The 25,923-nt window shown below is 38.9% G+C and overlaps 5 protein-coding genes and 1 pseudogene across 9 annotated transcripts; 4 read left to right on the top strand and 2 right to left on the bottom strand.

Annotated features, from left to right (window-relative positions):
• The first annotated feature begins 223 nt into the window (after positions 1 to 223).
• On the top strand, positions 224 to 8,248 carry LOC137944392 (pentatricopeptide repeat-containing protein At3g60050-like). 3 transcript variants are annotated; one of them, XR_011110813.1, is made up of 6 exons: positions 224 to 2,097; positions 2,612 to 2,862; positions 5,230 to 5,355; positions 6,697 to 6,901; positions 6,995 to 7,694; positions 7,785 to 8,248. XR_011110813.1 is itself a non-coding variant. In XM_068790064.1 (2 exons), the coding sequence occupies exon 1, from the start codon at positions 546 to 548 to the stop codon at positions 2,094 to 2,096; it is 1,551 nt and encodes a 516-aa protein (XP_068646165.1). In that variant the 5' UTR covers positions 224 to 545; the 3' UTR covers position 2,097; positions 2,612 to 2,886. The 3 variants fall into 3 exon arrangements, 1 of the variants encoding a protein (XP_068646165.1); XR_011110812.1 differs by having other exon boundaries at positions 6,697 to 7,694; XM_068790064.1 differs by lacking the exons at positions 5,230 to 5,355; positions 6,697 to 6,901; positions 6,995 to 7,694; positions 7,785 to 8,248 and having other exon boundaries at positions 2,612 to 2,886.
• On the bottom strand, positions 6,871 to 9,411 carry LOC137944497 (probable beta-D-xylosidase 5). Its single transcript, XM_068790181.1, has 4 exons — positions 9,082 to 9,411; positions 8,525 to 9,000; positions 8,334 to 8,434; positions 6,871 to 8,249 (listed from the first exon to the last, which is right to left on the bottom strand). Exons 1-4 carry the CDS (start codon positions 9,373 to 9,375, stop codon positions 6,871 to 6,873), a joined length of 2,250 nt encoding a protein of 749 aa, XP_068646282.1. The 5' UTR covers positions 9,376 to 9,411.
• Positions 9,412 to 10,724: 1,313 nt separating this feature from the next.
• Positions 10,725 to 12,241, top strand: LOC137944393 (heavy metal-associated isoprenylated plant protein 39-like). Of its 2 annotated transcripts, none has more exons than XM_068790067.1 (3): positions 10,725 to 10,904; positions 11,056 to 11,131; positions 11,892 to 12,241. In XM_068790067.1, the coding sequence occupies exons 1-3, from the start codon at positions 10,809 to 10,811 to the stop codon at positions 12,083 to 12,085; spliced, it is 366 nt and encodes a 121-aa protein (XP_068646168.1). In that variant the 5' UTR covers positions 10,725 to 10,808; the 3' UTR covers positions 12,086 to 12,241. The 2 variants fall into 2 exon arrangements, with proteins under 2 accessions (XP_068646168.1, XP_068646167.1); XM_068790066.1 differs by having other exon boundaries at positions 11,053 to 11,131.
• Positions 12,242 to 15,655: 3,414 nt separating this feature from the next.
• LOC137944496 (peroxisome biogenesis protein 7-like) lies at positions 15,656 to 16,209 on the top strand (annotated as a pseudogene).
• A 607-nt stretch (positions 16,210 to 16,816) lies between these two features.
• LOC137943961 (heavy metal-associated isoprenylated plant protein 31) lies at positions 16,817 to 17,711 on the bottom strand. Its single transcript, XM_068789412.1, has 3 exons — positions 17,517 to 17,711; positions 17,357 to 17,435; positions 16,817 to 17,228 (listed from the first exon to the last, which is right to left on the bottom strand). Exons 1-3 carry the CDS (start codon positions 17,520 to 17,522, stop codon positions 16,903 to 16,905), a joined length of 411 nt encoding a protein of 136 aa, XP_068645513.1. The 5' UTR covers positions 17,523 to 17,711; the 3' UTR covers positions 16,817 to 16,902.
• Positions 17,712 to 20,352: 2,641 nt separating this feature from the next.
• LOC137943959 (uncharacterized) lies at positions 20,353 to 24,769 on the top strand. 2 transcript variants are annotated; one of them, XM_068789410.1, is made up of 9 exons: positions 20,353 to 20,749; positions 20,978 to 21,037; positions 21,149 to 21,312; positions 22,073 to 22,400; positions 22,538 to 22,808; positions 23,221 to 23,413; positions 23,566 to 23,630; positions 23,763 to 23,973; positions 24,250 to 24,769. In XM_068789410.1, the coding sequence occupies exons 3-9, from the start codon at positions 21,169 to 21,171 to the stop codon at positions 24,610 to 24,612; spliced, it is 1,575 nt and encodes a 524-aa protein (XP_068645511.1). In that variant the 5' UTR covers positions 20,353 to 20,749; positions 20,978 to 21,037; positions 21,149 to 21,168; the 3' UTR covers positions 24,613 to 24,769. The 2 variants fall into 2 exon arrangements, with proteins under 2 accessions (XP_068645511.1, XP_068645512.1); XM_068789411.1 differs by lacking the exon at positions 20,978 to 21,037.
• The last annotated feature ends 1,154 nt before the right edge of the window (positions 24,770 to 25,923 follow it).

Genomic DNA, 25,923 nt, shown 5'->3' with positions numbered 1-25,923 from the left:
GTTGTTTCTTTTATTGTCATCATAAGATTTTGTGTCCAGATGTTATCAGAATTAGGATTTTTAGTCACAAAAATACATGTTTAAAACCTCAGATAATTTTTAGGATATCCCAATTTCTTCAACAGCCCTAACTTCTAACGTTTTAGATTTACTTGTTTATGTAATGTTTTGTAGTTTTCTAATTCATTATCATTATTTTTTCCCTCGAGATGCTCGGGCTTTCTACTTATGTACTGCATAAGTTCGAGGTATGATCCCCTCCCCTTGATCGTAGACAAAAACGAAACGATGTCATTCAATCTCCACCGATTTCGCTGGCTACCTTGGAGCAGGCTGTCGGAATGTGTTTCCGCTTGTTTGAGTCTCTGTCGAGTGAGTCCTTTTCTGCTGCATTTCCCCTCGTTTTATTGAGCCCATTTTGCTTACTATGATAATCCTAATTTTATAAGGGCGTCTGCTGTTTCTGATGTTCTCCTGTACTTCCCTTTGTCCTCCCACTCGAGCAAAGATGTCTTTTCAGCACAGTAAATGGTTTGTAAGGTTGTATGAATGATGAGAACTGGCCAATGCCTGAAGTCTTTCTTGCCATGAACCCAGTTATTCGTTTCTGTAGAAGGTCTCCTTTGAAAGTTGGGAACTTTCGCATCACTTGGCGTTCAATATCAGATTGTGGCGGAGACTATACAAGGAACGAAAATGGCTATGTGTCCAATGGTGATTGTTCCAATGCTAGGCGTCAAAGATTGGACCCTGATTTGCTTCTGCGAGAGAGCTCAGAAACAGATGTAAATCCTTCGGAATTTCCATTAGGAAGGGATGCCACTGGAGAAACCGACGAGCCTGATTCTATTGGTGATCCCTCCCCTCGCCGAAGATGTTCAGAAGAACTTAATTCTGATGTGTATAGAATTTATTTTATATTACAACAAGATGGACCTGGATTTGATGCCAGATCGGTTCTTAGTGAAATGGAGATTAAAGTGTCGGATACTCTGCTCAGAGGGGTTCTAGTAAGGATATTGAAGTCCATAAACAACACAAATAAGTCTCGATGTGCAAAATTAGGTTATAAGTTCTTTGTCTGGTCTGGCAGTCAGGTGCATTACAAACATACGTCAAACAGTTATAATCTAATACTGAAACTTTTTGCTGATTGTGAAGAGTTCAAGGCCATGTGGAGATTAGTGGAGGAGATGATTGAGAATGGAATTCACACTACATCTAGGACATTTAACATTCTGATATGCTCGTGTGGTGAAGCTGGTGTAGCTAGAAAGCTGGTGGAGAGATTTATCAAGTCCAAGACATTTAATTACCGGCCTTTTAAGCATTCCTTCAATGCAATTCTCCACACTCTTCTTATTGTTAATCAGTATAGATTGATTGAATGGGTGTACCAACAAATGTTACTTGATGGGCACTCCCCAGATATTCTAACATACAATGTGCTTATGTGTGCAAAATATCGGTTGGGTAAGTTGGATGAGTTTCATAGATTGCTAGATGAAATGGGTCAAAATGGGTTAAGCCCGGATCTCCACACTTACAATATACTCCTTCATGTTCTTGGGAAAGGTGACAAACCATTGGCTGCACTGAACCTCCTAAACTACATGGAAGAGGTGGGATCCCCCCCAAGTTCTCTTCATTTCACAGCATTAATTGATGGGCTCAGTCGTGCTGGCAATTTGGATGCTTGCAAGTACTTTTTTGATGAGATGATTAAGAAAGGATGCGAACCTGATGTGGTGTGTTACACAGTCATGATAACTAGCTATGCTGTGGCAGGTGAACTTGAGAAGGCTCAAACAATGTTCGAAGACATGGTTGTCCAAGGAAAGCTTCCAAATGTTTTCACTTATAATTCAATGATCCGTGGACTTTGTATTGCTGGGAAATTCAAAGAGGCTCGATTCATGTTGAAGGACATGCAATCAAGGGGATGTAATCCAAACTTTTCTGTGTACAGTACACTAGTGGGGAATCTTCGAAATGCTGGAAAACTGTCTGAAGCAAACGAGATTATAGGAGAAATGGTGGAGAAGGGGCATTATGTTCATCTGATCTCAAAATTGAAGGGCTATAGGAGACTGTGAAGTAAATGGATTGTTTATACCTATAAAAGATTCTTTTTTCTTGTCTTAAATTCATAGTTAAATTGTCTTGAGGAAGCCACTGAAATAGCCACTGAAATAGTTTGGCTGTCGAATAACCAAAAAATTTCCTTCTTATCTTAATGTTTGTAAGATTAAGTAATTATTTTCTAGTCTCTTTATCTTTTCTTTTTTACGTCCTTTTTTTAATTCCTATTTATAGAGAACGAGGCCAAAATTTCTTTGTCTAATTTTTATTTAACGCTTCACTGATTTTATATCATCCTGTTTTGCTTTATAAACTTTTGTTTAAATGGTTAATTTGCCCTTTTTTTATAGTTGTGTTTTATGGAATATGTTTTATGTCTGAAGAAGTATGCTTGTGTGGAATCTCTCCCAGTCTCATCTCATGTATAGGCTGTTTCTATCTTTCTTTTATGTTCCTCTCCTCAAGCTAGATTTTTTTCAGTTTTTTGAAGTGGATTTGTGGGTCTGAGTGAATATCTCTCCAATCGCAGATTGCAAGTTATGGCCAAGATTTGTTTTTAGGTGGTTCATCAGTTGTACTGAACCTGAAATGTAGGACCACTTGCTGTTAGAGTGAAAGTGTTACAAATTTGTATTGGATCAACATGGATTTTGATTTGAAAGCTCCAAATGGATGGGGAGAAAGGGTTTCAGAAACAGTTTTCTCTTACAAAGAAAGGAAAACCTCAAGGCTGAGAGAGGACTGTTCTAGCTGCATTCCTTCTTTCTTCTCCTTCTCAAGGTACAATTTCTTTTTCTCTCCTCTCCCTGTTACTTGTGTGAATGTGTGTGTGTCTTTTGGGAGCACGCAACTCTTATGTTTGTCTGAATAGTGGAAGTGCAACTCTCTTATCAAATTTTGAATATGGTAATGTAAATAATGTGGTAGGAGTTCCTGAATTGTTCGTTTGCTTTGTTGATTTCTTTTTTCTTTAACTTTCAAATTAAAAAATCTTCTTCCTGGTGGGGATACCAGTATTCCCATTGGGGCCCAGTGTACCTACCAATTATGGTTTAAATTAGTTTTATAATTCCTTTTATTTTTAGTTTATCTTTCCTGATTCTACTGGATTTGATTAGATTTATCTATTTTGAATTTTAAATTTCAATTTTAGTTATTTATAGGCTATAACAAGATGTTGAATTCAGCTTTGAGGATGAATTAATAAAATCTCCCTGGTTTTGGTCTCTCCCTCTCCTTTCTTCTTCTTCTTCCCCTTCTTCTTTCTTCTCTATTCTTCTTCTTCTAAATTTTTCTTCTCAATTCTCCTATTTCTCATTCACAATTCTTTTTTCTTTCCCTCTATTTTCTTCCTTTCTCTTTCTAATTCTAGCAATTAACCGAAATTTTCATACGTCAATTAAAATTCATGCCTCGTCCCACATCACTTCCTTTTCCTTCTAAACTAATGTTCACTTGTGTCCACCACCATTAATATGAGAAAGGCATTCATTTAGTGGGTTGTGTTGTGCTTTAATCTGTAGATACTCATAAGAAAACTCTGATTTGTACCCGCTTGCTCAATGTGAGGTATTAATCCATTTATCTGGTGATAGTCAGGTTCTCGGATTTCCAGTTGAAATGACAGTCATTCATTATTTGAGTATAACAAGTTTTATGGTAGGCTCCTAGGTTGCTGGTTTTCATGTGGGGACTTCCCTTAATATTTCTTATTCTGTCCTGCACAAACATATTCTGCTTTTTATTCGTGTTGGGAGCAATGGCTTTACTTTCTTCAGGCATGTGTTTTATGAGCAATTTTTTTTTCTTTGTCTATAAGTCGGAGATGATGGAGGGTAGGAGAGGAAAGAAAGAGAGAAGAAGAAAAGAAATTGAGAGAGACTGCACGGAGACAGCAGCACTTGTTGGGGAGTCAAACTCGAGCCCCGACCTCTTTTATTTAGGGGTGGTATTGAGCCGGTCGAGCTTGAACTTATATAAGCTTGTGCTTGGTTTGTGTTTCTATGCTAAGGCTTGAGCTCAGACTCGAGTTCAAGTTCGAGAACTTGGCTAGAACATTGTTTTCGCGAGATTGAGCTTGAGCTAAACTTGAGTCACAAAAGCTAGGGAGAAAGAGAAATCAGAGATCCAAGGAAAAAGAAGAATTATGGAAGAGGAAGAGAATACCAAATATTTCACTCAGGGATGGACAAGGAATCCTAAAAATAAAATCATTAGTTATCCCAACAGCTACCGACCTTGACCCCCAAAAAAATCATGATAGCCAATGGATAAATAAATGGAAACTATGACCCAAATATGCATCCCAAACATCTATCCAACCCACTATCGACATCCCTCCTTACCTCGATTTGTACCATATTGACCATTGTGACTATTCAGTTCGGATGCTTTCTTTGGCCTCTGATCCTTCTCGTGTTCTAATTTTGTTTACCTGTGATGTGTGTCTCCTGGTTTATTCTGCAGCAACCTTGCTGATTATAAGATGATATAATGATTTGCTGTAATTTAGGGAGAAGTTAAGTTTTTCCAGTCAGTATAGTCTTGTTTTGCAACTATTTAATTAAGGATTTGGTTTCTATGCTGGAAGGATTTAACTCATTTGACTAAGTACAAACGAATTTTATGCAATAACACGAGAATGGTTTGACAAATTGGTCACGATGCCCATGTACAATTTTATGCAGAGGTTATGCACAGTTTTAAGTAAAATTTATGTATAATTTTATGTAAAGTGTATTTATGATCTCAGTTTCATTGATTTCACAACCAGCACTAGGAAGATTATTCTGTTTGAGATCGAACTCCTTGAATCTTTTTTTGGGTATTTGTCTTTTGATTTGTCTTTTCAAGCAATTTTGTGTGCATCCTGTTTTTCCTGGAATACTTTTTGAAATGCTTACTTGGTACAGTACAAAGTGTTGGAGTGTATTAGAGATATATTTGGCGTAATTATAGTTTTCAGACATATTTGATAATGACACTTTGCTTGACTATAAAGTTTGAGAATTGGGATCTGCCAATAGTTGGGAAATTGCTACTGCACTTGGCCTTTGAACCTTGGTTTATGTTTTTGACTTTAAAGCTACCCCAATTCAAATGCAAAGCTCTCTGCTTACTCTTCTTTGCTACTCTTTTCTTTTGTAGACGATATTCATCTTATGGTTCGCATTATCTGGATGGTTGTCAAATTTTATAATTTTGGCAACTTGGGTATTGCCATTTGCCACACCTCTTCTCATTGGAGCTGTTACCAATAACTTTGTGATTGAGGTAATTTTATTATATTGCATACTGCAATTGCTTTGTTATTGAAATTGTTACAATTTTCTCAAGGTTGATGGTATCAAGATTGAAACTGTTACTACACTCTATTATGATTGTTTAGGAAAGGTAGTCGAGTGGGTTTTTTAAGAACTGAACGTGGCTCACTACACTCCCTCTTCCCGGGCATCAGAGAGTTTAGGAATGAAATCTCAACCTGCTCCTAGAGTTACAGAGAGACTGAAAAGATGGGTGGGAAGCTCCTTTCCTTTCCTTTTCTTTGCTTTTTACAGAGAGGTGCTCCTCTCTGCTTGTACTGAGAGGAGTTCCCTCCTCTGGACATGGCTGAGAGAACAGAGGGCACCTTCCCTAGAATGCTTATCTACAGATGTCTCGGCCAATTCAAAGTATAAATCTTTACCATTTCCGTATGATCAGGACAAAATCTGAAGTCTGGTGTTCCATGATACCCGGGAATATGAGAAAATATATGAAGATGAAAATATGAAGCATAAAAAAACTTGAAAAAGAATGATGGAAGTGAAATGTATAAGTAAAAAAAAAAAAATCTCCATTTCTTCAAAGTTTGGAGCAGAAGAAGGAGAACTTGATCTAAAGCTCTCAGCGTCATCTGAGATCATATCAGCTTCATCCTTCTGCCATGGTTTATAAAATATATCAATTTGTGAATTTTTTTGGAATATCTGAAGTACTGAATTTGGACCTTCTTGTGATAATAAAGTCGTCACTTACACTTGAATGCAGTCCTAGTAGGGTGACATTCAATCTTTTGCTGCATTCAGAATGTCCATGCATACACAGATCACCCTCTACCAGGTGCCAGAATACCATCCAAAGCAGAATTTCTAGGAATGTAAAGCTCCTTGCAGATGTTTCAATGGGAAATGTTTGCAACTGCTGTGACTTATGAGATCCATTGCCTACGTCAATGTCCACACACTAGACACTGCTGATCTCTGTCTCCTCAACTTCACCTCCCTCGACTACAAACACCCCCAGCACCAGCTTTTACTACCAGATAAATGTAACTTGCTGAACACTAACACGGTAGATATCCAGAACAAAATTCGTATTTGTGCCTCAAATTTGAAGTAATGGTTTGTGCAGTTAGTTTTGGAGTAAGGAGATGAGGAAGAGTTCCTTAAGAAAATTATGTTCTCTAAGGGAAATTTTGGAAATGGTCCATGCCTTCCAAGAATTAAACCGAGTGGGTTACAGAAAAGGGAGGCTACTAATTAACTAAAGATAGATATCTAAAAGTAATTTTACTTCATGGATCTTCTGTTTGACTTAGACGTATTGATGTGTTGTTGTTTATGGAGATATCAGATGTGAAAGAAGGAAGATGAAGAGGTAGAAAGAAAATACAAAAAATTGCAGAAGATCCCAGATGGTGCAAGAAAGATACTGAACAAATACTCTATTTATTGTACCTGAGTTATTAAAAAAGTGACCAAAATCCTCTGAGATAGAGGATCATGGCTCATTATCTCTACAAGTCCTCTACTCAAAATCAATCTGAAGTGAAACGGAGGTGGGCTCATTGGCATCTCCAATCACTACTGTATGTTCTCCAGAGGGAAGAACAACGTAACCGGAATTCTTGACAACGCTGAAGCTTTTGCAGATGTTCAAACTGAACTTGGCAGTCGTCATTCCCCCAGCAGGTACAGACACCCTTTGGAACCCCACCACTTGCTTGGCAGGAGCATCTTGCAGTTCGGCCGGTGGAACAGAGTAGACCATCACCACAGTGTCCCCGTCTCTCTTTCCGGTGTTCGACACCTCAACTTGGAAATCAATGGAGTCGTCACAGCTCAAGTCATCAACTCGCATGGCTGGGCAGCTTCGAACTATGGAATGGTCAGTGTAGTTCATTGATTTGCAGTGTAGAAGTGAATGCAATTTAGTCTTGAAGTGCCTCTTTGCTGCATCTTTACTACCTAGCTTGTAAGCAAAATTGGTGTAACTAAGGCCGTGGCCAAATGGGTATACTACAGAGCCATTGAAGAATTTGTAAGTCCTTCCAGGGTAGCCCAATTCGTCGTCAGGTCTCATTTGCATGGATGTCATGGGCAGCTTTTCCACATAGTCGCCATGATACCAGGTGAGAGGCAATCTTCCTCCCGGATTATACTTGCCAAAGACGACATCAGCTATAGCATGGCCTCCCTGTTCACCAGGATAACCAGCCCAGATAATGGCTGAGATCTTGGGATTTTCCTGAGCAAAAGAAACATCTAGAACACCACCATTGAGAAGCACAAGCACAACTGGTCCGGCCGCAGAAGCAGCAACTTCGTTGATGAGTTGGGTTTGGTACCCAGGTAGAGTGATTTCTATTCGGTCAACCCACTCTCTCTCTTGGCTAAGATCAATTCCTGCAAATATTATGGTAGCTTCTGCTTGTTTTGCAGCTTCTGTAGCATTTTTAATCAGTTCATCAGAATTGCAAACGACATCTTGACAGCCCTGCTGGTAATCAACCGTGAGAATTTCCGAGAAGGCATCAAGGGGGGAAACAAATTTGCAGGGAATGCCGGCATAGTTTCCGATCAAAGCATCAGTTGCATTTGCATGAGGACCCACCAAGGCGATCTTGCTCAAAGCCTTGTTGTTCAAAGGCAATGTACCGTCGTTCTTGAGGAGAACCATTCCTTCCCTTGCGGCCTGAGCTGCGAGCTCGATATGTTCTTTGCTGCAAATGTCGTCTTTCCCCAGTTGATCGTAATCACCTGGGCTGCCATCGAAGAACCCCAGCCTCATCAACACTGTGTAGAGATTTTTCAAGGCCTTGTCGACTTCTTCTTCTTTCACTCTTCCCTTCGCCACTGCTGTAACAGCATTTTTCGTATAGTACAATCCACAATCCAAGTCCATGCCTGTGAAAATAAGATTGAAGAATTGAATCAATTTAAAATGAAAGATTTCAAGGAAATCAAAATGGATAGAACTAAGAAATATACCGGCTTCAAGTGCCTGAGAAATTGCATCTATGAACGAATCATTAAGCCACTTTTCGTACTTAATTATGATATCAATAGAATCACAATCAGCCATAATATACCTGTTTGAAGAAAGACAAAAAAAAGATTAACATTGATTGGATTCTTTCTGTATAATTAACGATCAAAGCAAGAGAATTCAAAAACCATACCCATGAAGATCCCATTCTCCTCTAACTTTTTCTGAAAGAAGCCTGTTATCTGTGCAAGAAGGAACGCCATTGATCTTATTAAAAGAGCACATGACGCTGCTCACATCGCCTTCCTTGACACACATCTCGAAAGGGCGAAGAAAAGTCTCCTCCATGTCTTGGCTACTCACTCTGGCATCAAAGTGGTTGCGATCAACTGTCAACCAGCCATCAAGATCATAAGCTGCGTAATGTTTGCAGCAAGAAGAGATCTTGAGTGGCCTGGAGTTCAAGTCTTCATCGTGTTCATGACCTTCAACGTCTTGCAACCCTCTTACATAATTCACTGCGTATCTGCCCACCACGTATGGGTCTTCTCCAGGTGTTTCAAGGATTCTTCCCCATCTGGGATCTCTCGCTATGTTTATGTTAGGGCTCCAGTACGTCAACCCACCCAATCCGAGATTAAACATGGCTCTCGCTTCAGTGGAAACAACCTATACAACGGCAGGAATAATCAAAACAATTACAATTCACGAACCCTTCAGAGAAAAGCAGTACAGATGATCATCACCTACCTGACCGATCATTTTCCACAGAGACTCATTAAATGAAGCAGTGGTGAAGATGGGAGTAGGGAAACTAGTGGCACCAGGGACAATGTCCTTGTCAAAACGTGTGCCAGGACCTACATCGGAGACACCATGAAGAGCTTCCGACCACCACTCGTAGGGAAGAAGGCCAAGCCTGGGAACTCCATAAGCTTGGTCCCCCAGCTGCATGGCTTTCTCAGTCATAGCCATGCGATCAACCAACTCCTTGACTCGCACAGGGTAAGGCAGAGACTTGTTGCAGAAGTCGAAATCGTTCATATCAAGTCCCAGCTTCTCGTACCTCGCTGGATCACAGACATACTGGCTAGTCTGAGTAGATGGAGTAGAGGTAGTTGACTGTGAAGTGGAGCTCGAATCAATGGAGACAGCAAGGAGAAGTAGGGAAAGGAGGAAGAGTTGAGAAGCCATTATCACGTAGAATGTGAAGTGAAGAGTCTACGGATCATGGGCTTAAATAAATTTTCATGGCAGTGGGGATAAGATATTATTCCCAATGATTTTGAATTTAGATCGTTAGAAAAATCCGTGGAATCTCTTTCCCAACGAACCACTCCCAATCCATTCCTTCTATGTTCTAATGTCTATTTCTTCGCTCGCTTTCTCCGGCCAGAGAGAGCTTTTGGTTACTTCTCATATCCAAATTGACCAGAGAGAAAATCTGGGTGATTTAGGGTTTGCTTCCATTTTTCTGAAGATAGGTTGAGGCTTATAAGTCTTATTGAAATCTTCTCTGGATTTTATTACTACGAGTGATATTTTTTAAAATAATGATATAAAATATTTAAAAATATTAAATGATATTAAATGATGTAAATGAACCAAAATATATTTTAATTTTAATAAAAATATAAATTCCTACATTAAATAAACTCTAGTCATAGAATTTTTATAAATATAAACCATTTATGATAAAAGATCTTTAAATGCATTTATCTATATTAAAATGTAAAAAATATTTTTAAATAAGAATATTAGGTTATAATATTAGTAAAAATAAAAATAATATAATATATAATGAAAATATCATATATTTAATTATTTACATAATTTCTTAGTTTTTCCTTCAATGAGATCTTTTTTAGAGACAATGATGTCTTCAGTCTCTACTGTATTTTGTTAAATTATCAAAATGAGAAAATAAAATAACCCTCATGGATAAATTATAATTATTATTATAATAAAATAAAAATAGAAATAACATTATAATAAAAATAAAAAAAGAGGAAAAATAAAAGGTCAAGCTTGTGATTATTAATATTTTAAATTAATTAAAAATGATTGTTATAATCATTACTATTTCCAAGACATAAAATCAGATAAATATTTCATAATATATGTTTTATGTTTTATGAAAGTATACACTATAATGATTATAATTGGTTCAGGTTGGGCCTGCATATTAATTGGACCGACTCAAACCAGGGTCGGCAGGAATAGACCGGGGCCGTGAACAGAAGAATTTTATACTTGCCTCAGCCTGCTTAAAATTTTGTCGTCTTCTCCACCATTCCCACCATCTGAAATGGTTTAAAGCGAGAAAAAAACATGGCCTGTGGTAAGGAGAATCTTAAAAAGTGCGATTTCAGAACGCTGCCATTGATCAAAATTCAATGAAGGCGACATTGACCACAAAACTCAACTGTTTGTGGAACCTTAGATAAAGCCATGTAGCCGTCTCTCCACTTCCTTAAATGCCGTCCCACCTCCATAATCAATCCCCGTTTCTTCAAGCTCTGTCTGTCTTGCTTCCTTTCGAAGCTTTCGTTCCCTTCCATCCAATGGCCCAGGTATTACTTTTCTGCTTTTTCTTTTTCTTTTTCCCCTTTTTGAATCTTAGAAGCTTTCTGGGTCTTTGGTAATTAATCTTGGGGACTGTGAAATTCGGCTCTTGTTTTCTTTTGTGCTAAGTTTCCATTTTCCCCAATCTTTTTGCAGAAGGTGGTGATAAAAATTCCAGCCATGGCTGATGAGAAGACGAAGCAGAAAGCTATAGAGGCTGCAGCAGATATATACGGTACTCCCCTGATTATTTTTCTTGAATCTTCACTTTCTTAATTTGACAAAACAGAATGGAAGATGGGTTAGAAGAAAAAGACCCCATCGGCTTTTCTTTTTGAAATGATTTTGCTCTACACCTGATTTGGCTTAAAATTTGTTTAGTGGTATAAAATGATTTTGGAATTCTGAAATTTTAGATCATTTGGGTGGACTGAAAATTTCCATTGGAGCAAAGCACTTACGGATTAAGAAAAAAAAAAAAAGAGCTGGATATTCTTTACATGTTCTTCATCACTTTCAATATTGGATAATTGATCTGTATCCATAGCAAGTTTTTGGTTTCTAATCTGGCTAAGAATTCATTTCTTGATACTAATACAGGTGTTTGAATCAAGTCCCCAATTGCAAGTCCCAAACACTGAAACCACTGCCTTTGTTTTTCTCTTCCATTAGTCGTTACTCTATTTGAATTCCCATTTCTAGTAGAAATTCTTGTGATAAGGATTTAAAAATGGGTAGGCTCAATCACTTCGGAAAAGGGTTTTTCATCTTCACTAAAAGAAAACCCATTGCCATTTTCATTATAAAAATATGCCAATCTGGAAAGCTCCCATGGCCTCTCAGGAACCCAGTTGCATCTAAAATCCATCTTCTGCTCATAACAAATCCATTTTATAACCTTCAGAAAATGGGTAGATTCAAGCATTGAACAGGATTCCTTCCTCTATAAAAAGTCTGGCATGTTTGATTATATAATATGGATCTTCCTTTTGTAGGTATTGATTCCATTGCTGCCGATTTGAAAGAGCAGAAGATGACAATCATTGGTGAGATGGACACAGTTGCCATTGCCAAGAAACTGAAAAAAATAGGGAGGGTGGAGATTGTGTCAGTTGGTCCCGCCAAGGAAGAGAAGAAAGTAGAGAAAAAGGAGGACAAGAAAGACGAGAAGAAAGATGATAAGAAATAAGGAACACGATTGCATCTTCTATAATTCAGTCTTTGTCATCTGTTGATATGTATACACCTTACTGTGTAGTAACCTCGACTCTTGCTCACTCTCCTTTGTTATTTCAACATTTTATATTTATTTATTCTATAAGAAAATCTTGCAAATTTTGTTTAATCCTGCTAAGCTACCGGAGTTTGCTCAGTATATCTTCTAAGCTTCTTTTTCCGACCTTGGAGGAATATATTTACAGCTGCGATCATTCTGATTTCTATATGAAAAGTTAGAAACAGTTTTTTTTTTCTTCTTCTAAACGATGAAGAGATGTTTAAGTTGAGAGTTGAACAGAAACTGATGATCTCATAGGAAGTTTTCTGGATTGAAATCTTAATCGAATTCAAACCTCAGGCCTGGACGTTATCTACTCGCCGTAAGAGAAACTCCCCACTGTATATATATCAAGACAGATAGAGAAATGGGTGAGGTTCATGCAAGCAGGTGGCCAACTGGAGGAAACGCACTGAACCTTATCAGCTTCACACCATGCAAATGATTAATTATTTAATTAGGAACAAGTTGGTAGAAGAGATGTTTTTATTTACTTGTTAATGAAGTCCTTCTCACTCTGGTAGGCATGCAATGTGACGCTGTCACGAAGAATCAGTAATCAGATAATTAAACCATTAACATCACTAAGCCTGAGCTTGACTCAATTAAGTTATTATAGTCAAACTCAAATTTGAAATAAGTTTCCTTAAATATAATAAATCAAACTCAAGATTTTTCTAGTTCGACTTGGTAGTTCATGAACCGACTCATTAATATATATTTTTTTGACAAAAATACCTTTTACCCTGAACGTTCTCATCAATTATCTTTTTGGTTGATTGTTGATTACTGTTATTTATCTCAAATCTCGGGTCCCTCACCATCCAATATTATTATTTGTTAGGAGTGGCACCGAGCCAAACCAGTTCACAAACCGTTCGAACTAGGCTCGAAAAAAGTTTGATTCAGTTCAATTTTTACTTGAATTCGACTCGAGTTTTAACTTGAAATAAGGCTCATTAAGTATAACAAGTCAAACTCGAGATTTTCTAAAATGTTCTTGTTAACCCATAAACCGATTCGTTAACATAATTTTTTTATACCATTTACTTTAATTACTCTTGTTATTTCCCGCTTTAGTTGGTTGATAGTTCCTCTTATTTACCTCAAACCTCAAAGATGATCGATAGTTCAACCCTTTTTTATTCTTCAACATCTAATGTTATTGTTTGCCAATGAAATAAATACTATTATTACAGGTATTTACTATTTCTTTTAGGTCTATTAAGCTGGTTATTATACATTAGTATGGTTAATTGCAAAGTCTTAAACTCTTCTATGATAACTTGAAGTTCAATGTTACTACAAATTCATCACAATATTCTTTTTATCTATTTTATAATTTTTTATTTTTATAATTTTAAATGTAAGTTGAAACTCGAACACAACTCAAACTCAAACTCAAACTCAAACTCTACCTCGATTAAAATTTTTAGGCTCAAACTCAATTTCAACTTTAAACTCGAGGTTAAACTCGAGTTCAAAATATTCAAATCAAACCAAATTCAAACTTTGGCTAAGATTGCTGATGAAGAAGTTTGATCTTGTCTATATCAATGCTTATTCTAATCTTCTAGGGTTATACAAGGTGTTTCTGACCATCGTCATTAAAAAAGGTTGAGTTCAGATTGAAGACCTTTCCTCAGATAAAACGTCTGGAATGTAATTCAATGGGCGCCAGCTTGGGTTGGTAAACCAAGCATTGCACGCCTAGATTTTTAACTTTCCAGTCGATGACGACAGTCGTAATGGAGGTCGCCATGAAAGCCGCAATAGCAGACATTTGGCCAATCTGCTACAATTTTATATTGAGAAAAACCAAATAGGTTCCGTATTCACCTCTCAACTTCATATCTTTTCTGCCAATCACTTGGATAGTATAATCTTCTGTAGCTGCTCTCAGATTTTGAAATACTGCTGCTAAGCTGTCGCAACTTGCAAGCCCAGATCAAGGATTTAGTAATGTCTAGCAAAATTGCACAAGATTCTGACAAAACTGGCACTTATCCAGGATTTCAATGATTAGCCAGCAAACAGATTACCTCCTTTGCAGTGAGGAGATTTTAGCTAGAGCTCCTGAACAATAACTCATTCTACTATCAGAATTGGAAACATCTCAAGATGAGAATGTTTTGGAAGCCACTGGCTGAATTGGAAGCCTCTTGAGTGCAGCCTGAAACTCTTCAGCTGTCTCCTGCAAAGAAAACTAGATTTCATTCATTGGAATCTAGTCCAAGCTCCAGTAGCCAATAGAAAAGATCTAAAAAATATGAAAATTTAGCAGAAGTAACTCAATATCATCATCATCAAATTATTGCCACAACCATGCTGGTACTCCACACAAGTTTGCCTCCATAACTGGCCTTCATCGACAAGATTATCCTTCCACCAAACATGGACAAAAATAAAGTTTGCCCAGTTTCCAGATATATGGGATTGCTGAGATCATACCAAGGCACTCCAGCGCAAAGACTAAATTTGTTAAAAGAAAAATCATCAAATTGGAAGTATAACAGCATACTTGCATAAACACGACATAGCAGAAGGGTATGGTGCCCCTTTTGCAGAGGTTCCTTGCTTTCTGCCTGTTGTTGCCAGAATTACCTCATACAGATCAGATTTATTCCAACAAATAAAGCAACAGCAAATGGGAGAAAATTGATTAAAACAAGCTTTTCGGTTTCTTATTTCATGAGAAAGGAATATCACTACTGCCACTCAACGTGTCTCCTTTAAAAATTATGAAAATTCATTAAAGATGAAACCAGAAAGATTGCCCATAAAAGGAAAAGCTCAAAAAGTAAGTCTTCCACTGCAAGGTTGCTGGGAAACACTAAAACACACCAATGGTCTGCTAAGAGGTTGACAGTCCAATGAGTCTGATACTACAAACTGTGTTATCCCTCGAATCTGTTGTGTTTCTTTGATTTAACTGATGAAAAACTTTATTAAGGATGAAGCCAAGTCTTGATTGTCACAGGATCATCAAGGTTGAATGAATTTTGTACTGGGTAACATGTCTATTTATGGAAGAAATTGTTATCTTTAGTTACACAAAGGCCTCCCTCCCTGAGCCAGCTCCATCATCGGGCTGAATCAGATTGCTGATTTTCAGGACACCAAACCTCTGCTCTTCCAGGTTGCTCAAATAAACTTCAATGAGAATTCATTTGGAAACTCCAGGCCTTTAAGAAAAAAGTTCCTCAGCAAGACCAAAGTCCTCAGGTGTTGTTATCTCACATAAGCTCTTTCCACAGTGAGAAAGAGATTTTGTATGAAGACAGAATTAAAAAGCTATCCAAAACCAGAGAAAAATACAATTCTTCAAAGAGAGAGAGAGAGAGAGAACTGCAATGTGCAAAATAAAGAGAAAATAAAAACACAACAGCAAAAGATGGTGGATGGAGTCCTCCACTGCAAGGAGTTGTAAATAAATCATACGCTTAGCCAAAAAATCAAACAGATAGTTGGCACTTTCTCGGGACAACGATGATCTCCTTCAAAACGCCATTCAACTGCTCTGCAGTCAAGTTTAGCCCCTACTACGAGAACCGCCTCGCCGTCGCCGTCGCCTCCGCCCAGAACTTCGGGATCGTCGGCAACGGCGCCATCCACGTGCTGGAGCTCACACCAGGTGCTGCCATCGCTCCCATCGTCGCCATCGTCGCCTTCAACACCAACGACGGTGTCTACGATGTTGCCTTCGCCGAGGACAACGACAACCTCCTTGTTACCCCAGTCGCCGACGGCAGCGTGAAGCTATGAGACATAGCTAGCCCCTCTTCTGTAAATCCCTTCTTGCTCCCTGAACGAGCACACCCAGGAGGCTCAGTCCGTCGATTACAACCCCGTCCGCAAAGACTCCTTCCTCACCGCCTCTTGGGACGACACCGTCAAGCTGTAGGCCATTGACTTACCGCGTCTATGCCGCCGTCAGGAACCCCCGCCATGCTGACGTCTTCGCTTCCGTATCTCGTGACAGCACTGTTCGCGTCTGGGATGTCCGCGAGCCCATTTTCATGTCTCTTTGGCCCTAGAGTAGGACAAAAAGGGGGGAGGGGAAGGACTGAGGTAGACAAAAAAAATGGAATAAAATTAAATAATTATTCATTGATTTAACTAATTAAATGAGCGAATTGACTGAATTGAAGGAGAAGTAATTCTGCTAGGGTGAAGAAACTCCATGTTTTGGGAGCTACAACCCTCTCTCTCTCCTTTTTGTATTTTTTAGCTAGTGATTTTTGTAACTTGATCAAGTTGATTCATAGTGTATTTTCTGTAAAAATTGGTTTTATACTAGACTTGTTGTGTCCAAGTTTACTGTGCCATGTTTTTGCTTTAACAGTGATTGAAGAACTAGACCAGAGGGGAAACTCAGTAGAATTTGCCAGGAAATTGTTGAAAAACACTGAAAATGAGGTTAAAAAACCAAAGAAAATAAACAAATGACCAAAATTGGTTGACAATTTCTTTGATTTATGAATGTCAGTCCAGTTTGAGTTTGTCTGCAATTCGAACTTCTCATTCCGAGGCATATTTTCTCTTTTCCCTCATTTGATGTGTGACTTCTCTATTTAGCTATGAAACGATTGAGAATTTGAACTTCTTCCAACGATGAGTGGAAGGAGGCTGGAAGCAATAACATAAACTTCAAACAACAGATAACAATTTAGTGACCCATCTTCTTAATGAAAAAAATAAAATTCAGAATCAAAATCTTGATGAAGTGATCACATCACAGAGCAAGCATGTGGGTTCTCATCACTGAAAATGGAAGCCACTGCTTCATCTGATGCCACCGCAACTGAGTATGTGGAAGGAGTGTGAAAAAAAGCATGGGCACCCACAGCACTTCCGCTTGTTGTTTCATAGTAATGGTCGACAATGTGAGATGGGTATTTATAAAATGATGAAAAATGATTGTAAGAGGGGAATGGCCATGGCTCTGCTACTTTGCCCGTTCGCTTGACAGTCTTCAACACCTTCTTCTCCTCCACTGCATGCCCCCTCACTGTAACTTTCTGTGTTTCCATGTCAATTTCTATCTCTTCCACACCTGAGAAAGAGCATGAAGTTATCAGCTTAGCCTATAAAGTTTTCACCACAGTTGAAGTAACGCAGTAAAGATTCTGAGCAATTCAACAACTGCATATTTTATAGAACTTGGAAAGAACTTGAAGAAACCTTTAAGTTTGTTGAGAGCTTTCTGTATCTTTGTTGCGCAGCCTTCACAATCCAGGTTCTGAACTCTCACCTCGATCACCTGCCTCCCATTTCATCAATATTAGCCACATTATCAGAACCCATTAATCTAAATCCAGAAAGGTAGCAAAGAAACACTTACAGACATGCTTCTGGGTGGAACGAGAGAAAAAAATTGAACAAAATCGAAAAAGTTCTATAGAAGTGTAAGCTGTAGGGAGTGGTTTATATAGAATGGAAGCAGAGCTGCAGCTTAAAGCGTTTTACAATTTCTAAATGGAATTAAATGGGTGAAGACCGAAGAGGCACAATTGAGTAGAACGCTCTGGTTTGAAATTCGAAACTAATGATAATAAATAAAGTTCTGGAAGCGTGAAATGTGAAAAGGAGGGTTCTTAAGGATTATAAATCTCACTCTCTTTTGAATCTAAGGACAAAACATAGAAAAGTAGTGTTTTTTACTCTAAAAAGCCTGCAAAATGAACAGGGAAAGGTAGGATAAAAATGATTGATATTCGTTTAAAAAGGCTGACATGTTCATGGAAGAGAAGACATGAAAGCTAATGGAAATGGGACTGTCATCCCTTGTCCTCTTTTTCCTATGGAATGAAAAGTATATGCTGTAATGTCGAAGTGTGAGGGCCAGTGTTTCCTCCCTAGAAAAGAACATGATTCAAAACTGCAGATTTGAGGGGTGAGGGTACCTGAAAACAATCAAGTTAACAGCAAATAACACCTCTATGAGATTCGCTTTTTCACTTTACAGTTTACAAGAAGAATCCAATAAAGCTACAAAGGTGTTTGTCAATACTCCTAAAAAGATGATTTTTAATTTTTAGTCAACTTATATTCTCTCAAGATGAAATGCAAACAGGTCTTGAACTTCACAATTACTATGTAAAGATCTACAAACAGAAGTAAATCTACTAAAACTTCTAACTCCAATTACACCCACATTTTGAAAATGGAAGATTTTTAAATTAGAAATTAGAATTTCAGCTGAGATTGGTTGTAATTGTGCAGAAACAGGTGCTTTCAACGTCTCTTTTCCAAGAGTTTACTGAACTGGTTAATTATTCTCTTATGCGTAGGTGTTATTTTAGTGGGGTTTCATTTCCAAAGTTAAGAACAGAAGAAGAAGAAGAGTCACCTGGTATGATCCTTCAAATCAACTGGTTCAGTTGCTTCCATCACTGCAATAATACAATTCCTTCAAAACTTCAGAAAGTGCTTACAGTAGATGCAGGACATTGGATTCAAACATTAAATATATTTGACTTGGCCTAGAGCTGTAATCTGCTGGAAGCCAGATCCATCAACAGGGGACAAGTGAGATGCTATTAGCAACATCTACAGTGTCCAACATTTGTAGAAGAGTTCCCTACCTCATTACATTAGCCATCTCTCAACTTGGACAAGAGTTCCCTACCTCATTATTGTCAAATTGCGGTGGAAGAGGGCCCCTAACTTTCCCTTCAACACGCCTACTTATCCCCTTTCTAAGTGAACTTTTAATTGCCTAAGCCAGGTTGGTGACTCATGAGTAACAAGTGGAATTCTACAACTTTACAATTTGCAATAAATATTTTAAAGTCAAGTAATCAAGGTAATCTTCCACGGGTATGTTTAATCCAGGGTTATCTGACTCGCCAATCCAGTGACCAAACTCAGGGCGAGTTGAAGGGATTTAGCTGGAATAGAAGAGTCGAGACTCTTCCTATGACTTGACTTGCCCGGTCCAAAATCCGATCTTATTTGCCTGAGTTATAAGTTGATTTGGCTAATCAACAACATGCTTTACTCTATTTTTATAAATAGTTAGCCTCTTTTTCCTTTAATAAAGAACAAAATTAATTTCTTTAAGGAAAAGGAGGGACCTTCTGCACTTGGGATCTGACTCGTCAAATTGATCTGAGTTGGATTGGGACTCGTCAGTTTGGTAACAAAACCTCAAGGTGAGTTGGAATGGCTTCAGCCAAGATAGAAGAATCGAGTCCTTCCTTACAACTCAACTCGCCCGAATCTTGAGATAATTGAACGAGTTGGAAAACCATGGTTACTACCTTTGTTACTACCAAGATAGCTATCCTTTGGAATGACTTCAGCCAAGATAGAAGAGTTGAGTCCTTCCCCGAGTCTCGAGATAATTGAACGAGTTGAAAAGACCCCTTTATTTTTTAAACAGATATATGAGATATCAAATGATGTCATCTCTAGGTTAAGGTATGGTTAAACTCATTTAACCCGGGTCAGGTTGGTTGGTGAGTCATGAGTAACGAGTGGGATACCATTACAATCGTCCTTACTCCCCAACTCCTTGTCTACCTAATTAAAATTTTGTACTCTCTAACTCTTCAATTCCCATGTCTATGAGTCAAATTCTAAGTTAAATTAATAAATAATTTAATTATCAAATGCCTTAAACCCCCCAATCCATCCTTCTCAAGCCACCTGTAATTGGATTTTTCAGGATGATCATCGAATTAAGTCAGGTTTAATGTTGTGGATTTTTTTAAGTTTTTTTAGTTTCGGGTTTTAGGATCAGATTCATGTTTCGATAAACCCAACCTAAACCCGATCTGTGCCCTCCCCTCCAACTATTTTAAAGTCAAGTTTAGGTCAAGTTTAAGACAGACGAGTAGTAAAAATAATAAATTATAAAATTATATAAAATTATAGAACTGGTAGTAAAATTATTATGTGTGATAATTAAATCAAATTTTAATTAAAAAATTATCTTATTATATATATATATTAAAAAAAGACAGCGAGTAAGTGGAAGGAAAGAGTTGGGGTTTTAGGTGGAGATGGGAAAACACATCCGAATGGCAGGGTCACGAGTTGACTCAGCTCAGTGCCGCGAGGCCACCGGTGCAGTACAGAGATAATACTAAAACCTCAAAAGAAAAGCCAGACGACCAACCGCGTGCTTCTGGAAAGTCAGAGAGAATCTCAGGCAAAACTGGAATTTCCCCAAGCTCAGATCAGTTTCTGACTGGTGTGTGCAGCAAATAATTGGATCCGCTCCACCATGAAAATAAATGATGTCTACCAAAACCTAATAGAATTTAGTAAAGTCAGGAAGCGTACCGATGAGTGAGGAAGGAGATTCTTTTGCTCAGTGGAGGAAAAGTTTTTCTTGGAAGCCTTGTACCTGCTGACCTTCTTTTCCACTTTTACCAGATCCATCGTCTTCACGAGATTCCTCTCTGCGTCTCTCGCAGAACCCGTGACCCGCCGGAGACTACACCGGCGGGGAAAAGCGTCCGCGCTTCTGATTTTAGCGGTTCATATCATCTCTCCCCATCTCCACTTACTGACACCGTACAAGCCGGAAGAATCGTAGCTGTTTTTGCTGCTCGCTTTGCTGTTCTGGTAAGAAACAAATAAAATTTCGGTTCTTCGACACGTTTCAGTAAAATTTGGAAGCGATTTATGCTGTTGAAACTGCTGTCTCCATTTTTTCTGTTTCTTTTCCTCGACCGGGCGTCGGATTTTAGCAGTTCCTATGTCTCTGTGCTTCAATTGAGCTGTTTCTTTTCCTCGTCCGAGCTTCTGATTTTAGCATTTCGTATGTCTTTGCTCTTTACTTGATTGAGCTAGACTGTCGCCGTCAACTCCAGAAGAATCACAGTTGTTTTTGCTGCTCGCTGTGATGATCTGGTAAGGAAAGCAAATGAAAATTTTGGTTTTTCGACTCGTTTCACTTAATTTTGAAGGTGATTTACGCTGTTGAAGCTGTCGTCTAATGTTTCTCTGCTTCTTCCTCTTCAGACGAAGACAGGGAAAGAATCATGCAGGTATTCCTGAATCTGTACCGGCACCTCTGGAGCACGAAATGGCGAGCAACGGCGAAAGTAGCCTCCAGATCGACGATGATACTGTTCTGCGCCGCACTTTTGATCGGCGCCTTCATTTCCGTTCGGTGGATTGACGCTGTAAGCAATTCGTGTTCTTCTTCTTCATCCTCCGTGATTTTACGGATCTTGGTTTTACTCCTAAACTTTCAAACAATCCTGGCCGTCAATAGCTTCCTAAGTCTTCGATCAATGGTCCCGGCCTTAAAAAGAAACATAAGTCAGCTCGCTAAAGTGCACCAGGGCCGCCCGTGCAAGGTTTATCAAGTCGTTTTCCGCTTTTTCTCATCGTTTTTTTCGCCCGTTTCGGTCCATTTTCACACCGTTTCGAAGAGGAGTTTCGTTTCTTCTGCGACAACCCATTTCTCGTGGTCATATTATTCGGGTAGTCGGTTGTCGCCTGTCGGTATTCTTGTCAGACTTTTCTCCGTCGGTGTCGGTAACCACCGAATTACCTGGCCCTGATTGATCCAGCGATGATTGCCGTTGATTTTACATCTGGTGAGAAATTACCTCTGTAACTTCAGTTTAATCCGACGGTTGTATTATGTGGGCCACATAAATAGAAGTAGTAAATAAAAATTCCTTCTTGTCATCTAGGATTTTGTTTGTTCGATCAAACAACTGCACATGAAAATGTAAAATGAGCACCTTTGATTGAGGATTGGGAGTCTCGGATTTCCAAAAATGTCCCGGTTTGGAAAATGTCAAATCTGTCTCGGGCGTTATATGTTTTGTAACGTCTAATTGCTACGTCTCGGCATTGAGCCGATCGTGCTCTCATATTATTTAAATAAAATAAATTGATCTTTTTCTCCCTTTATCATGTATTTTTTTTCAGCCATTTACAGGCGGGGGGAGCGTGAATGTTCCGGTACCGGCACTGAACAAACAATCTCGTGGCCACGGACATTCTGAAAACCTCAAAAGGCCACCTAAAAAAGCCGAAATTCCATTCAAGTGTCCCGGGCAAAACCAGACGGTGACCTGCCCGGCATACGCTCCTTTTAGTACTACTACAGCTGAAGATGAACCCACTACATCCACCTGTCCCGCGTACTTCCGCTGGATTCACGAAGACCTACAGCCATGGAGGGAAACTGGGATATCCAGGGAAATGGTGGAACGAGCTAAACGCACGGCGAATTTCCGACTCTTGATCGTGAATGGTAAGATCGAGAACTTCAATGCGATGTGTAGAATTGAAGGACATCTGGAATTAGCTAATTCTTTTGGGATGGTTTCTGTAAGACCATTTTTTTCTAGTTTTTACTAACGTAATTTGTTTTCTGTTGCTCACAATTAGGTACGCCTTATGTTGAAAAGTACAAAAAATCGTTTCAGTCGAGGGATATGTTCACCATGTGGGGGATTTTGCAGCTTCTCCGGCGGTACCCTGGCCAAATTCCAGATTTGGACTTAATGTTTGACTGTGTTGACTGGCCTGTTGTTAAGGCAAGTTCTTATAGGGGAAGACAAAGGAATGGGACGGCTCCGGCTCCACCACCGTTATTCCGATATTGTGGAGATGACGAAACGTTGGATATCGTTTTTCCGGATTGGACCTTCTGGGGTTGGTAAAAAAACTTCTTTCACTCATATTTATCAGTTAAAGTAATTATTATTTTTAAAAATTTTAAGGTCTTGTCAGTGCTCGTTCTAGGAAATATTGAGAATTTATTTATAAATGAAAAATAGTTTCCAAAGGGCATTAGTGCTGTTTGATCTCCATGCACGAGGAAACTTTTGCCCTACCAACAAGAAATATACTTAGGGCAGTCGAGTCAAACAATCCATTCAGTGACCACGAACAAGATATGGTTTGTTTGGGTTAGATAAAGCTTGGCTTGAATCATTTGAGTACTTATAATTAGGAAAAATACTTTTCTTTTCTTAAGGTGCACTTATGTTACTCCAAGTTTTTCGTCTTACACTGAAATTATCATCTTCTTGAGCTTGATAAGTAACAAAGACGAGTTGAACTTTTAGGCCTGAAATTAATATCAAACCATGGGAGCCTCTGCAAAAGGAATTGAAGGAAGGAAATGAGAGGATCAAATGGATAGACAGGAAACCTTACGCATACTGGAAAGGCAACCCTGTTGTAGCTAGAACGAGAATGGACCTTCTGAAATGCAATGTGACTGAGACACAAGAGTGGAATGCCCGTGTTTATGCTCAGGTATTCATTTGCTTGCATGTTTCAATTGCTTATCTTTCGTTTATAACAATGTGACTAAAAAATATGAAAAAACAAGCAGAGTTAGATTTGCTATATTACAAGTGATTCTAATTTAAAATAGGCATTCACTTGCTGATGAGGTGCATTTGTAGGACTGGCTTTCTGAGATTCGTGGAGGGTTTAAACAATCTGATTTAGCAAGCCAGTGCAATTACAGGTGGATCATCAGTGCTTTTAAAAGATTTTTTTCTTCTTTTGTCTCAGTTAGTTTTAACATCAAAGAATAGGCGAAATTCTCCTTTCTATGTTAGGCAAACTTGTTTTTCATCCTGAAGCCAATCCAATACAGGTACAAGATTTACATTGAAGGGTCAGCTTGGTCCGTCAGTGACAAATACATTCTCGCATGCAATTCTGTGACTCTGATCGTAAAGCCTAGATATTACGACTTCTATTCAAGAGGGTTGATGCCGGTCCACCATTACTGGCCAGTAAGAGACGATGACAAATGTAGATCGATTAAATTTGCAGTTGACTGGGGAAATAGCCACAAGCAAAAGGTAATGTCTTCTTCAGGTTTTTTCACCACTGTTTATTTCTTTTTAAATGGTTCAGCAATAACAGAAAAAACAATTCAACACAGTTAAACAGTTACACATGAATTGAATTTAAATTAGTTCGTGAATACAAAGATCTTGAGTTTATTAGATGGTTCAATAATAATAAAAAAAATAATTCAACACAGTTAAACAGTTACACATGAATTTAACTAAAGAGATACAAACTTACCTTAAGGGCGATGCTCTCATAAATCCTCACTTGCTTGAATGTTCCAGGCACAGGCAATCGGAAATGCTGCAAGCAACTTCATGCAAGAGGAGCTGAAAATGGACTATGTCTATGACTACATGTTTCACCTATTGACTGAATACGCCAAGCTCTTGACATACAAGCCAACAATCCCTCCAAGAGCATTTAGGTTTTGTCCAGAAACCATGGCTTGCCGTGCAAAAGGGCTGGAGAAGAAGTTCATGATGGAATCGCTGGTGAAGTTTTCCAAAGATTCAAAGCCATGCACCTTGCATTCTCGCTTCGATCACGCACCCCTTCAAACACTTCTTAGAAGGAAAGCAAACTCAGTCAAGCAAGTGGAAAATTGGGAGAGAAATGCATGGGAAAGCCAAAGCGAGAAGGTCTAAAGCTTAGGCTCTCCCTTGCCATGTTCGTTGCCACGGAGGTACGATAAATGTAACATATGCTTACTAGTATTTGAAGCATATATGATGCCGAGTGATGTAATTCTCATGAAAATTGACACTATTTATTATTTGACATAAAAACGACGTCTTTTGCGAAGACGGCCGTGCCGGCAAGAGCGGAAGCGGCGGAGGTGATTTTGCTGGCATAAATCGTCGGCTGGTGTTGCTGTGAGGGTATAGATTCGTGATTTTCGCGGTCGATGGGGGCTTTATCGGCTGGTTCGTCCCTGAAAACTGATCGTGGAACCGTGTGGGCCCGTGATTAGGTTCATCCATTTAAAATTGCTGAGCTCTACCAGGGTTGAAACCCGGTGCGTTAAAAGGCTAAGCCCTTTTTAGGAAAATACCCCACGAATCTTTTACAAGGACTGACTCGGTTGATACAAACAAATATTTCAATACTTTCCAGTACGAAGAAAACCCGTGGAGAAATTTACTGGAAAAACCCGGGACAAATTCTTGGAAAAACCCAGGATAAATTCACCAGAAATACCTGGGACAAAATTCGATGGGAACAGGACTCGAACTCGGGACCAACCTGTTCTGATACTATGTTAAAACCATTGCGCTAAAATGCTCAAACCCGTTAGGAAAACACAATAGGTAAATCTACAAGGACTGGCCTGGTCGATATAAATATCTCAACACTCCCCGTACTGGATAACCCGTGAAATTCAAATTTGGGGCCGTATAAAACATGTAGAAGCGGGATTTGAACACGAAACCAACCTGCTCTGATAGCATGTTGTAACCAGTATGTTAAAAGGCTCGAGCCTTTTAGGAAAACAACCTCAAGGGTGTCTAAGGGTGTCTCCTTCGGCTGATCGAAGGGCCCCATCGACCGAGAATTTAGATAACGCTTCGGCGAGAAATAGCACTGACCATACCTGACTGAGTAGGATCCATGACTTAGATTCATAGTTCCCCGGCGAGTAAGATTCTCCAGGCTCCCCCGGTGCATGTGGGTCCTTCTCCAGCTTTATGAAACCCCCAGAATTTGCATCTCCAGCCACGAATTTCAGACCGTCCGACTGTGTGCCCATCTCTGTACGTGGTAGATATCAGACATTAGCCCTACGCTGCCCTGGAATAGCGTCTTCCACAACAAACCTCCTATCCCTTGTCGTCTCATGCACTGCAACTCAACGCAAATCACCCCAAATATGAGTCATCGCCAGGACCGCTCAATATAAATTCACTACATAAAATTTATTTTTATTATTTAATTATCTTTCAAAGAAAAGAGAAAAA

Source organism: Aristolochia californica, unplaced genomic scaffold, assembly GCF_029961685.1.
Source record: "Aristolochia californica isolate CCGP_79_NKW_82.1479 unplaced genomic scaffold, dmAriCali1.0.hap1 SCAF_11, whole genome shotgun sequence".
Lineage (NCBI taxonomy): Eukaryota > Viridiplantae > Streptophyta > Magnoliopsida > Piperales > Aristolochiaceae > Aristolochia > Aristolochia californica.
Note: the sequence above shows the minus strand (reverse complement) of the source record. Positions and strands in the feature narration are given on the sequence as shown.

Excerpts from the sequence above, each read along its gene's own strand:
- LOC137944393 (XM_068790066.1), top strand. The coding sequence starts at position 10,809 with ATGCCGTCCCACCTCCATAATCAATCCCCGTTTCTTCAAGCTCTGTCT. Across the intron at positions 10,905-11,052 it reads CCTTCCATCCAATGGCCCAG|AAGGTGGTGATAAAAATTCC; the intron begins GTATTACTTTTC and ends ATCTTTTTGCAG. Across the intron at positions 11,132-11,891 it reads GGCTGCAGCAGATATATACG|GTATTGATTCCATTGCTGCC; the intron begins GTACTCCCCTGA and ends TTCCTTTTGTAG.
- LOC137943959 (XM_068789411.1), top strand. The coding sequence starts at position 21,169 with ATGCAGGTATTCCTGAATCTGTACCGGCACCTCTGGAGCACGAAATGG. Across the intron at positions 23,414-23,565 it reads ATGCCCGTGTTTATGCTCAG|GACTGGCTTTCTGAGATTCG; the intron begins GTATTCATTTGC and ends GTGCATTTGTAG. Across the intron at positions 23,974-24,249 it reads GAAATAGCCACAAGCAAAAG|GCACAGGCAATCGGAAATGC; the intron begins GTAATGTCTTCT and ends TGAATGTTCCAG.
- LOC137943961 (XM_068789412.1), bottom strand. Across the intron at positions 17,229-17,356 it reads AGCTCTCAACAAACTTAAAG|GTGTGGAAGAGATAGAAATT; the intron begins GTTTCTTCAAGT and ends GCTCTTTCTCAG.
- LOC137944497 (XM_068790181.1), bottom strand. The coding sequence starts at position 9,375 with ATGAACGATTTCGACTTCTGCAACAAGTCTCTGCCTTACCCTGTGCGA. Across the intron at positions 9,001-9,081 it reads TGTGGAAAATGATCGGTCAG|GTTGTTTCCACTGAAGCGAG; the intron begins GTAGGTGATGAT and ends GCCGTTGTATAG. Across the intron at positions 8,435-8,524 it reads GGAGAATGGGATCTTCATGG|GTATATTATGGCTGATTGTG; the intron begins GTATGGTTTTTG and ends TTCTTCAAACAG.
- LOC137944392 (XM_068790064.1), top strand. The coding sequence starts at position 546 with ATGAATGATGAGAACTGGCCAATGCCTGAAGTCTTTCTTGCCATGAAC.